The 16,879-nt window shown below is 41.5% G+C and overlaps 1 protein-coding gene across 16 annotated transcripts in view; it reads left to right on the top strand.

The window, feature by feature from the left end:
- The window catches only part of ITPR1 (inositol 1,4,5-trisphosphate receptor type 1), a 174,398-nt gene that overhangs the window by 65,655 nt on the left and 91,864 nt on the right, over nt 1–16,879 (top strand). For all 16 annotated transcript variants that reach the window (XM_065074564.1, XM_065074557.1, XM_065074555.1 and 13 more), the window contains 15 exons: nt 379–551; nt 813–932; nt 2,217–2,411; nt 4,127–4,378; nt 5,714–5,855; nt 6,836–6,989; nt 7,326–7,513; nt 8,965–9,103; nt 10,597–10,651; nt 11,331–11,496; nt 11,595–11,765; nt 12,739–12,804; nt 13,706–13,843; nt 15,327–15,452; nt 15,809–16,009. In XM_065074564.1, the coding sequence (XP_064930636.1) occupies nt 379–551; nt 813–932; nt 2,217–2,411; nt 4,127–4,378; nt 5,714–5,855; nt 6,836–6,989; nt 7,326–7,513; nt 8,965–9,103; nt 10,597–10,651; nt 11,331–11,496; nt 11,595–11,765; nt 12,739–12,804; nt 13,706–13,843; nt 15,327–15,452; nt 15,809–16,009 (2,286 nt within the window). The remainder of the gene's footprint in view (nt 1–378; nt 552–812; nt 933–2,216; nt 2,412–4,126; nt 4,379–5,713; nt 5,856–6,835; nt 6,990–7,325; nt 7,514–8,964; nt 9,104–10,596; nt 10,652–11,330; nt 11,497–11,594; nt 11,766–12,738; nt 12,805–13,705; nt 13,844–15,326; nt 15,453–15,808; nt 16,010–16,879) is intronic.

The following is a 16,879-nucleotide window of genomic DNA, read 5'->3' as shown; positions in this document are numbered from 1 at the left end:
TCAGAGACTATATGCAGTGTAATTAGTACCAGGTGTAGGGGGGATTTAAAACAGCAAAATTGCTAACTGTCAGATCCAAATGAATTATAAGACTTTCTTCACTTTTGCATACTACAAGCTTCATTAAGGCTGTTCATTTTTGTTGCCATTTAGTGAAAACAAACTCATATCAGGTAAGGATAAATGCCTTGATTGTACCTAGCCCGGGAGGAAGGTGTGATCACTTGCTTTCTCTCAAAGGAAAACTATTTCAGTCTAATCCAGTTCGCTGCTTTGGATGTTGATATTGACCAACATCTTACTGTGTTCCGTTATTGAGTATTTTCTTAAATTCTGAGAATTAGTTATAACTCCTTCCCTCTTCCCTCTGTTTTGAAGGAATACATTGCAAAGCAGTTTGGCTTCATGCAGAAGCAAATTGGCTATGATGTCTTGGCCGAGGACACTATTACAGCACTGCTTCATAACAATCGCAAGCTCTTGGAGAAGCACATCACAGCTGCCGAGATTGACACTTTTGTTAGCCTTGTGAGGAAAAATAGGGAGCCCAGGTGAGATCTATGTTTTTGAGCAGGTGATTACCCTTTTCCTCTTAGCCTTCTGAGAAAAATCTGTACCTGCCAACTTTTGCTAGTGAGGAAGCACAGCTAGTTCACTTATTTTTTGGCAGTCAGTGTAACTTCTCTCTCGGGCAACAGTCTCGCTCTGCAGTGTTAAACTGGAGTTCTGAACGTTTTCTTTCTGTAATGTGGATTGCTTCAGTCTAGATCTCAACAAGGACTGATACCCTTTTGGCTCACTTTTTCCAACAGGTTTTTGGATTACCTCTCAGATCTGTGCGTTTCCATGAACAAGTCTATTCCAGTGACGCAGGAGTTGATTTGTAAAGCTGTGCTGAATCCAGCAAATGCAGACATTCTGATTGAAACTAAGTAAGTTAATGCCTTTATAGATGGCTTTCCTAGTGTGAAACAGAAGGAAGGTGATTCAAAGCTGAGAGCACTGCTGGCACATCTAGAGAAAGCAGTTAAGTATGTGTGGGGTCCTCTTCAAACACACAGCACATGGGTTTTGATGACAGCAGACGTCTGCCGTGTGTGTTCTCAGTCCTGCAGTCGGAGAATTCTTTCAGAAATCTCATGTTTGATGGAAGTAGACAGACTTTGCAGGAAGGTGTGCAGGGTCTGTGGGCCTGATCCTCCTCCGGGCCTCAGGCTTTCCTCCCTCGGCTGTCTGAAGTGAGTGAGCGCTGCGTGCCCACTGCGCTCAGCTGGCAGCAGAGCAGGAGCTGGTGCGTTTCTGCTCCTCCTTTTCTCCCTTTACGTTAGGATTTTGGTCTCCAGCTCTCGCCATTGCCCTGCCATTGCTGAAGCATCACAGCAGGCATCAAATCCCAGTTGTCTTTCATAAAGATGGGTTTTTTTGGTGTGTGGACTAGGGCATGGATAATCATTACCAAAATGCTGTAAAAGGGAAGCAGGTCTTTGTCAGGTAGTAGTTAAGACACAAATGGACAAGAGTATTCTTGCACACTTAATTCTCTTCATGAAATCATTAAGATTGTTTTTATTTCCACTGACGCTTAAAGTTACTATAGCACTTGTTCTTATCCTTGGATATTCAATTTATCTTTTTTTCAGACATATGATCTTTTTCTTGCTGAAGAGCTAAGAGCCCCCCCAAAGCCTTTTTAGTTTCAGTAGCTGATTTGTTTCTAGTTAGTTCACCATGTAAAAAGAAAGAAGTTATAACTCTTGGCATTTATGGGATACAAAACTATTCAATTTTTAGGTATTTTTGTTTACCAAATACTTTACTAGTGTGTTGAAAGGTCTTTGAACCAGTCCTCTAGTAAAGATGTTTTTGGAAGTCAGGCATGTCTTCAGTTTCCTTGTTTCTTTATCTTAATCAATTGAACGGAGCTGAAAAGTTAGTCTTTTTAAAGCTGAATCAAAAGCTTATAATCTAAATTCATTCCAACCTAATGCTTTTAATAATGAACCACAAAGATACTATGTAGCAGACTACTACTGCTGAAAGGTTAAGATACTCTACTTTTACTACACAGTTCAGGAAAAAATTTGGTGTTTAGTGAATGCAGGTGAGATCATAAAATTAATTTCTATTATGTCACTAGTACATTTTAGCAAGTGTTGTGTTTAGCAAGAAATGTTCTAAAAGATCTGCATGGGTTTAACCTATCTTCTTTCTTGCAGGCTCGTCCTCTCGCGATTTGAGTTTGAAGAAGTGTCAAGTGGGGAAAATGCCTTGGAAGTTGGAGAAGATGAGGAAGAAGTGTGGTTGTTCTGGAGAGACAGCAACAAGGAGATTCGCAGTAAGAGTATCAGAGAGTTGGCTCAGGACGCCAAGGAAGGGCAGAAGGAGGATCGGGACGTACTCAGCTACTACAGGTTAACAGCACGCGCAACGTTCAAGGCTGTGTGGGAAAGGCTCTGGTATATAGGCTATAGTTGGTTTTGGAGAAGGTGTACTGGTTTCATAGGGAACGTAGCCATTAGAGAGTGAGGATTAAGTCTCTTTGAAGTGAGAGCTAAAAGCACAAAGTTATTCCTGGTGAGAAGTCCAGTTATCAGTACAAGCAAGTTTAAACTGGTACTAAAAAAAAAAATAGTTGAGCCTTAGAATGCATTGAATTTGTGCAGCACTTAATGCCTGTATCTCTGCTTGGTTTCCTGATAAGTGGGTGTTACAAGAGCCTGTGTGCTAACCATTTAGGTTGCTTGTTTTCAGATAGTAGTCGGGGTGAACAACTGCTTGTGGGAAGAACCGGATTTCAGTGTGCAGATGGCTTTGTGTGTGATTTTAAAGAAGTCACTGCTGTTTTCCCTGCCCTCTAAATTTCTCTTGAAGCTCCAAGCCTTTAGTGGTCCTGTAGTTCTCAGCAGGACAATATGTGAAGTTATGAAAATGCCACAAGTTTGGTTTGATTAATGTGCGGTGCTCTTTTGTATGGCTTAAGCTGTGCTTTTAGCAGTTTCTAACACCAAGTGATGTTTCCAGATGACTTGACAAGACACCAAGTTCTTGGCATAGTGTAGGATCAGGTTTCAGCCCAGACCAAATTCCTGTGTCTGGGTTATAAACTTGTGAGCATAGTTTGACGGACTCCATTGTGGTGATGCAGAAAGTACAACTAGATTTTTTTTTGTTGTTTTTAATAGCTGTCTTATTTTTTATTGTCTCTTCCATTGAAATGGTTTTTACAGTAGACTTTCTTATACATGTGTTTATTTGAGCCTGTTGGAGGGCTGAGCACAAAAGGAGACCTCTTGTATATATTTTAGAAGTTGTTTCTGCTTTCAAAATAGATTTTCCTGCATTTGTTTTTAAACAGAATCAATAGTGTTAATTTTTTTTAGTCTACATTGTAGATCCATTAACATGCTTAAAACAAGGGTTTAGGGTATGGTTTGGTTACATTCCCGTGAGGAGTGCTGTGAGTGAAAAAGGGTCTGCTTTCAATTGAATGTTCATTCTTTAGGGAACCTCACCATTGACACTACTCAACACAGGCCTGTATGAATACTCGTGATTGTAGGACCTGTGCTTTATGACTAAAGGCTAATTACCAGTCTCTTGAATATGTGGAACTTAAATGCTGGTTGCTTGTTTCTAGTTGATGGACTGAAAAGCTTAGGAATTGAGTTTAGATTTTCTCTACCAGTTTTTTGACTGAAGGGAGCAGAGCTGAGCAGCTGTTTAATCAGGTATCTAACTTTTAATGATTATGTAGTCCAGCTACATTGTTGCCGCAGTGAACAACTGTGGCTTCAGCATTGGTATGAAGTATTTAGTCTTTTACAGTATTTGGGCTGAATTGCCTTAAGTGTTCTTTGGATGCTTCTGTGGTTTTCATAAATAACATTATGTAATTTTGTGTGACTCTCAGGGAAATATGATGGTGCTTTTATTCTGATTTTCCAATACATTACCTGTTACTAGTGCTTGATAAGTACGTTATTCTTTCCATAATAAGCATAGCTATGTGACTGGAAAATATCATTTTCATTCTGCTAATACATAGAAGTATATCAGTACTGTATACAGTTGACATTTCTGGAAATTAAAGTCTAAGTTCTTTGTGTATTTTTTTTTCCCCCTGAAGATACCAACTAAACCTCTTTGCTAGAATGTGCCTTGATCGACAGTACTTAGCCATAAATGAAATATCTGGCCAGCTGGATGTGGACCTCATTCTCCGTTGCATGTCTGATGAAAACTTGCCATATGATCTGAGAGCGTCTTTCTGCCGGCTAATGCTTCATATGCACGTTGATCGTGACCCCCAGGAACAAGTAACACCGGTGAAGTATGCTCGTCTGTGGTCTGAAATACCTTCTGAAATTGCTATTGATGAGTAAGTACTTCCTGGAATGGTGTGAGAAAGGAAATTATAGCCCTCTTGGTTTTTAAAACAAAACCAGATTAGTGCTGAACTCATGCATTATTTATAAAATAATTATTGTTTTAATGTGTAACATTCTCACTAGTTTCATTATTCAGGCCCTATAGTTTTGCTTGCCTGTGACGTTTCCTGGGGAAGACCTTGCTGGGAGCAAAATAACCTTCCTGTATCCACACAGTGTAAGCTGGAGTAGGAGTTTGTCTCCAAAACACGCAGCGGTCACAGTGATGGGCAGTCTCTGATTTGGGTTATGTGGCCAGTGACCCTTCCCCGGCAGGGGAAAGCAAGGGAAGACTATTTCTTTTTTCCTCACGCCTTATCTGATCAGAGTACAGACTCTACAGGGCAGATTGTCTGTACTGTAGCTCACACAATCAAAAGCAAAGACAAGGTAGAAGATGGTGAAACAATATGCTGGAAACAGTCATGTTCCTTAATCTCCGATAGAAAATACTCTCATACGGTTGTGAAAAACATAGAAAACCACAGCCAGACTGGGGACATGATTTATTGACCATAATCTTGTATTCACTCCTTATAGTCCAAGTAAGTTAAAATGTATAGTACTTCAACTGTTTAGAACTCAATTTTTCAGTTGGACCGAATGAACATTTAAAATTTGTGTTAAATGTTAGGAATTTGAGCCTTGTCAGTATTAGTACTGGTGTTTAGTGATTACTTGTTTTTCCCATCCTTCCCTCCTTGCTGGGCTAGTTTGTTGAGAGATGCTATAGATCATATTCAACTTAAAAACAAATGGTTTCAGCTCTGGCAGAGGCAAAACAGTGATACGTGATCAAACAGGAAAACAAAAGTAGTTAGTGGAAGGTGATGGGGGTTGCCTTTTTTGAATGCTCTCTGCACATACTGAGAAACAAACCTAGAATTTGTATTAAGAAAAATTAATCTATCCATCTATTTTGGGTTTTTTTTGGAAGAAAAATAACATCCACAGTCAGCATCTCTTGGCCACATCCATTGCCTTCGTGCTGTATGTAGCTTGTCATTGTTTCCACTAAAATAATAAGGGTTTCTTTTTTATTTGTTGGGACAATTTTTTTTTTTCCTCAGACATTTTTTAAACAGTACAAAATGAGCATATGGGATAAACCAGCAAAAGCCAGGAAATTATGGTGTCAGCTTCCTGACTCCCTCATTTGGATAAATTACTTAACAGCCTTTAACTTGTCTTAGATTTTGACAAAACAATGAGAAATTGTTTTGGGGGAACAGAGCCCTGTATATTTGCCTAAGTTTTGTTTTTTGTTTTGTTTTTTTCCTCTTCAGCTATGATAGCAGTGGAACTTCCAAAGACGAAATTAAGGAGAGATTTGCACAAACAATGGAATTTGTAGAGGAATATTTAAGAGATGTGGTGTGTCAGAGGTTCCCTTTCTCTGATAAAGAGAAAAATAAGCTCACTTTTGAGGTATTTGTCCAGTTCTGATTTTATCTTTTTTCTTTCTTTTTTTGTGGCGTTTTGGTACTTTTTTTCAACACCAGGTAGATTGGAAAGTAACAAGTGAGTGCTGAGCCTCAGCAGGCTCCCGTTTTCCAATGTGATCCTTTTTCCTTTTCCTTTCCCTTTTCCTTTATGAAAGCAACCTCACTGAATTTTGAGAGTTTGCAGTACTAGTTCTTGAAATACAAGTAATGAATGTGAGATTACGTCTTAGATTTGCAGCAGTCCTGTTTACTTTTTGTGCTCTCACTGTTATTGCAAACTCAAGCTTTACTGGAATAAATATTCTCGAAAACTAAACACTGTGTCTGCATGTACAGATAGTCTCAAACTTGCAGTTCTACTCACGAAGAGAACAGTACAGTGTCCTGTGACTTACTGACCTATTAAAATAGTCTGTGCGAATAAAACGTAGCAAATCCGTGCAGTAGTATTCCATAAATAACTGTTAATTTGAGAAAATGTGTGATATTTCTTTAAAAATATACTTAGTATAATGGGGCTGCATTAAATATTTGCACTATACGTGAAATTATGTGTGGCTCTTTAAGCAATGCATGTAGAAGGGTTGTGGGGAAACTTTATAACTTAATAACAGTAAGGCTTAGACGTTTGACTATTTTTTTGTAAGACAAAACTATAAAAAGCATGTTTTAATTCCCTCTAGTCTTGATCTATCTTACCTTTTCTTTAATGAGACAAATATGGTATGGTTTTATAGCTATAGAATATCAGTTGCAGGTACAGACTGTTACTCCAAGCACTGCAGTATTTGTAGGCAAGTAGAAAACTTTCTGATAAAATGCAGAAATACCATCTTGCAGAGTTATGAGGTATTATGATAAGAATGACAACCAGGTTCTTGATCTTTTCATTATGTAAAGACAACTTGATTGTGACAGCAAAATATTTAGTATTAATCAGGATTTTTATTATTATTTTGGTAGGTTGTAAACTTAGCCAGAAATCTGATATATTTTGGTTTCTACAACTTCTGTGACCTCCTCAGACTAACCAAAATCCTCCTTGCTATATTAGACTGTGTGCACATCACTACCATCTTCCCTATTACCAAGATGGCAAAAGGCGAGGAAAGTAAAGGTAAGGCTGAAAACTGAGTGGCAGAACAGATCATTCTTTGCTAGTTTCTAATGCATCTCAAAATGTCAGTGCGGCTTTGAGATCTTCTACTCATTTCCACCCATGCCTTGGTTGTAAAGCTGAGTAATGCCTCTGGTTACAGAGGGAGAGGGCAGGGGGTGTCTGAAAGCGCTGCAGTGCTTTGGTTGGCTTCTGTCTGTTCCACAGACATAGGTCTCCACCTGGCCTGTTTAATGTTGAGACAATTTCTCTTTCTAGGATGGGAAGGGTCCTTGCCCTGTTATTGTGGTCCTATAACACCATTCTAACCATAGCTCTTTCCTTGCCTCTCTGAAGGGAGCAATGTGATGAGATCGATCCACGGGGTGGGTGAGTTGATGACCCAGGTGGTGCTCAGGGGCGGTGGGTTCTTGCCCATGACTCCGCTTGCTGCAGCTCCAGAGGGTAACGTCAAGCAGAGCGAACCAGAGAAAGAGGACATCCTGGTCATGGACACCAAGCTGAAGATCATCGAAATACTTCAGGTACTGGCAATGCAAACCAACTATCATCTTGTGCTGTCTTTAAGTATTAATATACTGCCATGCTGCCTCCTTATTAATTTCTGCCTCGTGCTGCTTTTAAACTGGTGAAGCATTACAAGGGTGACGTTTTCAGGCATGCAGCACTCAACTTGCGTATGGCAATATGATGCCATTACTTAAACAATTTAATAGAAATGAGTTTCTGATAAATATCTGCATATTTCACAGGGATGTGTAAATACCTGACTTGCTGAAGTGGGGAGCTCATTCTTCACTATCCAGGCCCAGTAATTTCCCTGAATATACAGGGCAATCTTGTGAAGTGCCCCAAGGAAAGGGGAGAAACTTGAGACTCCTCCTCGTACAGCCATGAGCCTGAGATGTTTGTGTGTGTATTTGGCAGCCTCACTGTCTCTTCCATCTCTGTCTGTGTTTTCTCACTTGTTCACTCCTAAGTCTTTGGGACACAATGAGAAGTTTTTTTGCTGTTCCACACTGCTGCTGTCATCTAGATGTTGCTGCAGAATTACTGCACTGAAATCCATCTTCCCTCCCTCAGTTGTAGCAGTCTCTGTTCTGTTCAGTAACTCCATGGGAAGCTCATGGAGGCCAGAATTTCTGCAAAACCTTGTTGGTGAAAACAGGCAAAGCAGCAGGAAAGCCAGGGTGTGCCTTCCCTGTGCCCCCGTGGGAGGTTTGCATGTCGCTGGGTTTGGGGTTATGCCTCAGCAGCAGATGCAGCACATAGGGGAGCACTGATTCACTTCCCCTCACCATTGCTAATTATAGTTAAAGCCAGAAATTCCCTTATGGCCTGGCATGTGCAATGGGATATTTTAACGTGCCAGTTTTCCCTCTGTTACTGTGGGTTAAAATTGGCATTAAGCATTTTCCCATAACTTTGAGAGAGCTGCAAGTGTTCTTTCAGTTGTACTTTCCTCAAGAGGGAGGAAGGCCACCAGGACGTGGTCTCTGTGACACAGGAGGTTTCTCTTGCACCAGCTGACGGAGCGCACCTGAGCTGGAAGCTGTGGCACAGCGGCTGGTGCGCAGGGTCCTCTGCACAGCTTGCCGGGGGTGGAAGCTCTTCTCTGTTGGGCTCCTGCTGGTTTCAGAATGGAGACAGAAATGCTGCTTTCTTTTCCTGGGGATGGGATGAGGATATCTGCACTGGGCAGTAACGAGGGATCAGAACACGGCCAAAATCTTTTACTCTAAAGTATTTGTTACAGTGTGCATATTATGTGCTCATTGAAATCACTGGAAAAAATGTCACTGAATTCTGGACATTTTTAAGAAAACATTTGTGTACCTCTTCTCCAAGTTCAGTCCACATTTTTACTATGTTGATCTTGTGTGTTTGTAGCACTGCATTATGTGTAAATTGTCTGTACGTGTGCTTGGAAATAGGCAAGTTATTTCAATATTTTTTACTGCTCTTGTATTACCAGTTTATTTTGAATGTAAGATTGGACTACAGAATCTCCTGCCTGCTTTGTATATTTAAACACGAATTCGATGAAAGCAATGCCCAGATGTCCGAATCACCCACTGGAAGCAGTAATCAAGAAATGCCAGCTAATGTACCAGGTTAGTTATTTTGCAAAAAATGAATTTGTGTGGGTTAGGGAAGACTCTTTAATCTTAGAGGTGATAATAGGGTAATTGATTCAGGTTCTTCGTTTGGCATATGTACAGTCCCACTGAAGCACAATACCCTGCTAGCAGCAGTAATAAGGGTAGGGATCGTTTCTGTACGCTCCTAACAATATTCAGGATTTATTTCTACTGTCTCTTACTAGTTTCCATGTGTTAAGTGTGACCCAAAGCCTGAGATGTGTCCTTTAAAGAAAACCTGAAATAAATGCTGTCATGTCTGATTTGTCATCAACCTCAGATTAAATCTTTTGTATTAATGCTTCTGGATGAAAGAAAAGGGTCCCCAAAGTAATCTGATTTCTTCCATCCCTTTCCCCTGGCCTGATGCCTCTACCCACTCAAATTTCACTTTTTCAAAGGTGTTGTAGGAAGGCGAGAGATCTGGAGGTGTTGGTATCTCAGTGCTGCAAGACAGGGGTGTGAAACTCAGCTGCTGAGGAGCTGCTTGTGTCCAGTGTTCTTAGTTGGATGGGTAGATGCAGGATAGAGGGCTGGGTAGATGCGGTTTTGTCCATCACTATATCGCTTTCCAGAGGAAAGTGTCCCGTAGTTAGGACCTGTACCACAGAGAAATTACTGGACTTCAAAAGTGCAGCTTAATAGACATCAGACGGTTTTTCTTTCTTGATTTGGGGATTGTATCTCTAGATACAGAGGAGAAAGATAAGGAGAATGTGGTTTAGATGTGAAGCCTTCAAAGAGAGGAGACTCTTTCTTTTGATCTCACTTCAAAGGGGATGTGTTTACTTTTTGGGGCTGCCTGTCCAGCAGCGCCCTGGGGTTCCAGGGCTTCAAAACTGGGCTGGCAGGAGCAGCGACAGCTCCTTCTGCGAGATGAACTTTGGAAGAAAGAGGGTAAACATTTTTGGCGAAAATGTAAAATCCCCATGCTCTTTTCCCGTTCCCTTTTGCAAATGCTTGTGGAAGTAAGAGCTCCAAGTCTGTTTTACCATATTTTTTTATTTCAGAATATTAGTCATTGCCCATGTGACAAACTATACCTTATTCTGAAAAATACAAAGACTTTTGAGCCACGGGGTACTGCTGTCATTGCTGAATTTACTGCCCTAGAACTTATCAGGACTCAGATTTGGTATTTCTTGTGGCTGACCCCTCTGAGTGAGACCAGGTCCCGTCAGTGTCCTGGAATGATGCTGGTGCAATCTTAAAATAGGCAAGAAAGGAATAAGCCTGGATGATGCTGAAGTGGGAATGCAGTTTAATTTGTGAGCTGAGAATAAGTTAATTTATTGTCCTGTGCTATTTCAGCAGGCTGCTTCAATAATCTCTCAGCGTTCCTTTCGGCTTTTTCTGACCCCCTTGCTTACACCTACATCATCAGTTGCCATTTAAAATGCTTTGAGGCTGCAAAAATATCTCTGGTGCAATTCTGACATAATGTATTTGTCTTGTTATTTTCTCAGGAGCCCTAGACTTTGAACACATTGAAGAACAAGCTGAGGGGATCTTTGGTGGAAGGAAAGTATCTCTTCACCAGTGCTCGTCAAGGGGTAGCTTATCAGTTCTCAGATTCCCCGGGAGTGGGGATTGCAGTTGAGAGAGAGGTGGTAACTGGAACAAGTTTGGAAACAGCTGCCACAGTAACCTAGGCTTCATTTTCCCAAAATGTCTGTGAGACAGCTCAAAGTAGTCTCACAGGTGAGGCGTAGGGATCCTTCTTCAGTCAGAAGGATCTTCATGGGAGGGTTTCACATGAGTTTCTTACACGCAGAAAAAGAGGTGCAGTGGGACAAGGAAGATAGGAAGTGTTTGACATAATTAGCATTGCAACCTGGATACGGAGGTAGGGTTGTATTTTGTAAATAGTGAGAAATGTTAATGCCAAGAATAGCAAGAAGTATTTGAGTAACATGGCAAGATTGACAGAGGGACAAATATTTTGGCATAGTTTGACCCCAAAAAATGTAAGTTGGATAATGTAAGTTGAGTGAACCATGACTAATGAGATTCTGGAATAGCCTCCCTTTTAAGCAGTACACCCAAAACCCTGTGTTTCTTGAGGGAGCACTTGGTTTGATAGACTTTCCCTTTATTTAAAAGTAAGAAAAAAGATTTTTCTGCCACTGCTGACTGGACCAAAGAACGTGCTGAGACATTCAGTTTAGTATGCCAGTTAACTCCTGTGTTTCGTTTTCAGTGAGGAGAATACACCACTGGATTTGGATGATCATGGTGGCAGAACGTTTCTCAGAGTTTTGTTGCATTTAACAATGCATGATTATCCTCCTCTGGTCTCTGGAGCACTTCAGCTACTTTTCCGACACTTTAGTCAGAGACAAGAAGTCCTTCAAGCTTTTAAGCAGGTATGTGTATGTACTAAGAGTGTTACTCCTCATCTGAATGTATATATTGCAGCTAAAAATAACCCTTTTGTGCAACTAATGGATTGCATTCATGTAAGGTTCAACTGCTTGTTACCAGCCAAGATGTTGACAACTACAAGCAGATAAAACAAGATCTGGACCAGCTGAGGTCCATTGTGGAAAAATCGGAGCTTTGGGTGTACAAAGGCCAGGGCCCTGATGAGACCATGGATGGAGTGCAAGGTGAAAATGAGCACAAGAAAAAAGAGGTAATTAGGTTCTCTTTGCACAAACTAATATATTAATAGTTTATGAAAATGTAATTGTTTCCAGAACTGTGACTGAAAAAATGTCTTTTCAGCACGCTGTGTAGCCTGGTGAGGCTGTTCGAACTGAATAAGAAGAGAACTTGAGCTGGTTGATGCCATTTAGTTTCAGGTGGAAACTGCTCAGAATTAGTACCCACAGCTGTGTCATGTTTAGGCTCCAACAGAACAGTTGGTTTGGCTTTGCTCTGGTTCCTGAGTTGTGTCGTTTCACCACTGGCAGATTGCATGTTTTTAGTCTGGTCAAAAGTACCTCAGATAGTGTAAGGGCAGAGCTGTGAAGCATTTGTGTGATGCATTTTGAATCATGGCACTATTGTTATATATCAGAAGAGAACAGCTCTCAGGAAACCTGGTAAATGTTGGTGCTTTATCTGTATCAGATAATACCAGACTTTCCTGGCATGCACATCTGGCTTAGAACTAATTAAACACCTTTTGTCTCAGTATGATTTGCAACCAAATAGAAAAGACTGGGTGAGGTGCAAGAGATAGTCCCTGGGTTATGAACATTTATTGCTGGGAGTAAATAGGAGTAATTTACTAATTCCTTTCCTAGTGTGTAGTTTTGTGAGGTCTCTCTTGATATGTGCACAGTGATAGTTTAATAATAGTAGAGGAGGAAAGAAATTAAGACTTTTTTGGGGGGAGACTTGATTATAGACAGAATGTGACAAGCAAAGGAAAGCACAGGAGGTTGCTGTCTCTAAAATCATCCCACTCTCACCTTATTTTATGACACAGAGGTCAATGTGACTTGACAATATAATTATATATATTTTTCTGAGATTGTCAGAAAATTGAAGGATGACACTCCTTTCCAGGAAGGGATCATGCACTATCCTGGAATGGTAATTTTAGCCTTCATGAAGACAATGCTATAAGCTACTAATAAATTGTCTGATTTTATCTGCAGGAAGGTCACAGCAAGTCCCAAAAGCCTGAAAGTACTAGCAGCTACAACTACCGTGTAGTAAAAGAGGTAAAACTTTGTTTCTTGATAGTTAAATGGAAGTGTAAGTGAGTATTACACCTCTGGAGAGCTGCAGTCAGAGAGAGACACCTAGGAAAGTCTGAGTCACTCTTCCATTGTGGAAACTATTTGCTGAGTAATAACGTATCCCAACTTGAATGAGAAGCTAGGAATATAATGAGCACGACATGTGTGTTCTTTCCTAAAGAATGGATTAGTGAGCAACGCGACATTTTGCTGCTGTTTCAATGGTAACACAATATTTTTATTGTTCAGGGCTACAAAGGAAGTAAGCAAGTGGAGAAGCTGTTTAATTTGTCCTGTCCTGAGTACCATGCACTCAAAACCACCGTGCTGTTGAAATTTAATTTAGAAAATACCAGACAAAGAGCATGCCTTGGCACTGGTGCAGTGTTAGCTAATGGGCTTTCCATGGCACTGTACTGCAGAGCCTGACGCAGCTGAATTCCACAGGACCAGCTCCAGTGAGAGATGCAGTGGATGATTCCCAGAGCAGCAAACCCCAGATGTGATGACAGCGCTGTTGTCACGCTGCTGCCCTCCCCTGTGCCCAGTGGCACAAGGCAGCAGTGGCTGTGGCATCCCTGGAGGGGTGGCAGCTGCCGGTCAAGGGGGCCGACAGACACTATCACTGCTGCTTTCCCCCGCATTTCCTGGTGGCTCTTGGCTCCAAATCAGTCCTTTTGCACCTCTACTGATATTGCAGGAGCAACCAGGCCTTAGCCTGGTCTTACCTCCTTGCGCCGAGACCACAAAACTTGATTTTGCTGCCTAGAAGCGCTCTAGGCTGTGGATGTGCATTTTTCCCTGTTGCTGCTCTCTCAGAGCCACCTGGCATGTTCTGAAATAAACCTCAGAATTTTAGCTCTAAACTAAGTGTCTTCTCCAGATCCTGCTGCGACTCAGCAAGCTCTGTGTTCAGGAAAGCGCCTCGGTCAGGAAGAGCCGTAAACAGCAGCAGCGACTTCTGAGGAACATGGGAGCTCATGCGGTCGTGCTGGAGCTGCTGCAGATCCCTTATGAAAAGGTTTGGTTTCTGTACCGCTCTCGCCTTGCTTCATGTCGTGTTGGCAGTCTTTTAATACCTTCCTTCTTGAACATTCCACCTTTATTTTGGATTTAAAGAGACTATATAACTATTCACACTTCAAAAATAGAGTCTTTGAATATACAGTGTTATGCACTATTTCCTGAAGAAATACTTGTCCATCGTCTATCAGAGTAAGACCAGGGTTCAACTCTGAGTTTTTCATGGGAAGCATGTGTCACCTTGAAGTTAAGCTGTGCTGGTGGAAGCAAGACCCTCAGTATTGCTGTGAGGTAGCTGTGTGACGGCCACCCTGGGAGCACTAAGGGAAACAAGGGTGCCTGGTTCCCCAGGGGATTTATCAGCAGTTGACACAGATCAATTGTTAGACGCAGATGCTCCCCCAGCCATGTAAAGTCCCAAACTGTCCCTTAAAATGTACAGTTGGAGCCTGCACAGCACAGCATTGTGCTGATGAAGCACATCCAAAGTTCATAGTGTTGGCTGCACATTAGTCACAGATGACAGTTACTCATCATTGCATAGGTGAGGGAGCAATTTGCATTTCCTTGGTCACTCTGCTGTCATCTGTTCCAAATGCTACAGGTTTCTGAGAACCAGTAATTCTAGACAGTAGCTTTGATTAATGTTAAACTAAGTCTCATGCTGTCTTGCTTCATTTTTGCTAAAATGTTGGCAGCAAAACAACCCTCCAACACCTCTAGTCACCTTTTTGTCCCATGCATATGAAAACGTATTGGACAGGCAGTTTGGAAGCTGTTTCACCCTTGGAAATACAGGGTTTTTCAAAAAGATGAACCTAATTCCAAAGATATAGTGCTTTCGAACTGGGTCCATCTTTTTGAAACATCCAGTCTATGAAACTCCTTAAAAATAAAAGCAGACACTGTTTTTCCAAAGTGCGTTTTATACCATCAGTGGACTGGTAATCCACACTGATGTCAGGGGAAAGGCACCAATTCCTGAACTGTACTTGGAAGCAAGCAAGTAATGTGTGGATTCCAGTAAATATAAACTGGGCTTAGCTGTTGCAATTATAACTTTCCAGTCTTCTTTGCCGAACTACCTATCTACTGATGAAATGCATTTCAGTGGAACATGGCAATCTTCCTCTGTAGCCCCAAGGTGATGATGTGTGGTTTGGCCAATGTACTGGTATGTTCAGAAGCGTAAAAGTGACTAAAGCACGTTGCTGGCAGGGTTGATCATGGAATATGCCATTTTAAAGAACAAACTACTGTAATTTCTGTTATGGTCTTTATTTTGATGATCTTTAAAACTGTGAAGCAGGCAGAACTCATCCCTAATGTCTGTGAACTGGGTGGAGGTTTGTTTTTCTTTGGAGTAAGAAAGAGACGTGACAGTTCCCTTGCAGAGCTGGAGCTGCAGCTCGTGCAGTGCTCACCTGAAGGTGAACCTTCAGATTCTTTTTAACCCCATCTTATTTGTCATGCAATCACAGGCTGAAGACACGAGGATGCAGGAGATAATGAAGCTTGCACATGAGTTTTTACAGAACTTTTGTGCTGGGAACCAACAGAACCAGGCGTTGCTGCACAAGCACATAAACCTGTTCCTTAACCCAGGGGTAAGAATAATGTCGTGCCATGATTTATTTTGTTTTCTAGCAAGAAAAGATTCTTCTTGGTGATCCCTCTGGTCCCATTCTTATGCAAGATTGGTTGAAGGGGTCACATTTTGTTTTTCTTCTAAAGCCTCAAAAGTGGGCAACATACGTTTGTATAGGACCATTTCAGTGTAGAAAGTTCAAGAAGCTGAAGTGGACTGAAAAATAGGCTTAGGTGCAAGCCACTGTTGTTGAAAGATTAGGTCCTCAGAAATGTTATTTTCAGTCCTGTAGGAGTGTTGACTTTATCCTGACCTCTCTGTGTGTTGGGTTTGTTTATTTTCTAATTTCTTGTTTTCTTTCGTCCCCTCCATTAGATTCTGGAAGCAGTAACAATGCAGCACATTTTCATGAACAACTTCCAGCTTTGCAGCGAGATTAATGAACGCGTTGTTCAACACTTTGTCCACTGTATCGAAACACATGGCAGGAATGTTCAGTACATAAAGTTCCTGCAGACAATTGTCAAGGCAGAAGGAAAATTCATTAAGAAATGCCAAGATATGGTAATGGCTGAGGTGAGAGCTGCAGAGATTTGCAAGGTCTGAACAGAAGTTTTCACATACCATTTGGTGGAAATGACAAATTGATCCTCTCGCTTCTGGGACTGCCAAGGAGCTGACAGTTAGCTCTCAGAATGCAAAAAGAGCATACAGCTACCAGAAAGCACAGGCTTTTCTGTGACCAGAAGCTTTCTTAGCTCCCCACCTGTAGATGTAATAAGTGGTCGTCTATTAATGGTGCCGACAAGTTACTTTTCAGGCTTCTACACAGCAGCACATAGGTGGGTTTGTGAAGCAAGGGTGTCTTTCTCTAGCAAAACTGGCTAGAAGAGAAGTAGTTATGGTATTTTGATTACTTTCTTATCTTACCAAGACTTTCATGTTCAGCTCTTTAAGTGCTGAAGGGGGGAAAAGTCTCAGGGTCTTCAGAAATCTGGCTATGTAGGTAACTGGGAAATTGGGGTGTCAGGGTAGAAGGGAGAAGGAAGAGAAGTGTGAATAAATCCGTTTGAGTCAGATATTGGACGTGATCTCTTTGACAGCATATTCACACATCTGATGAGATTTTTATTGGCCTCTTCAGCAGGGGGAGCCCGAGGATCAGATTTGTTAAGCTTTGCCTTCTGTATATCAGTCTTGCTAGATTGATCAAAGGTCTTCCATATCTTGTCGTTAAGTTCAAAAATGGTTTTGTGAGCCTCTCTACATGGAGTTGAGTTTGTAAGGTGCTCAGCAGTCAACTTCCACGGGGTTCATCGGCTGCTGGGAAAAGGGGATTGCCTTGGGGGTTGCTGTCTGCGCTTTGCCCAGCTGTTTGCCACAAACCCTGTGGCATGACGGCCTCAGGTCCCTCCAGCTGTGTGCTCAGACATGCCCAGCCCAAAG

Source organism: Columba livia, chromosome 10, assembly GCF_036013475.1.
Source record: "Columba livia isolate bColLiv1 breed racing homer chromosome 10, bColLiv1.pat.W.v2, whole genome shotgun sequence".
NCBI lineage: Eukaryota > Metazoa > Chordata > Aves > Columbiformes > Columbidae > Columba > Columba livia.
This window is presented reverse-complemented; position numbering and strand designations above follow the sequence as displayed.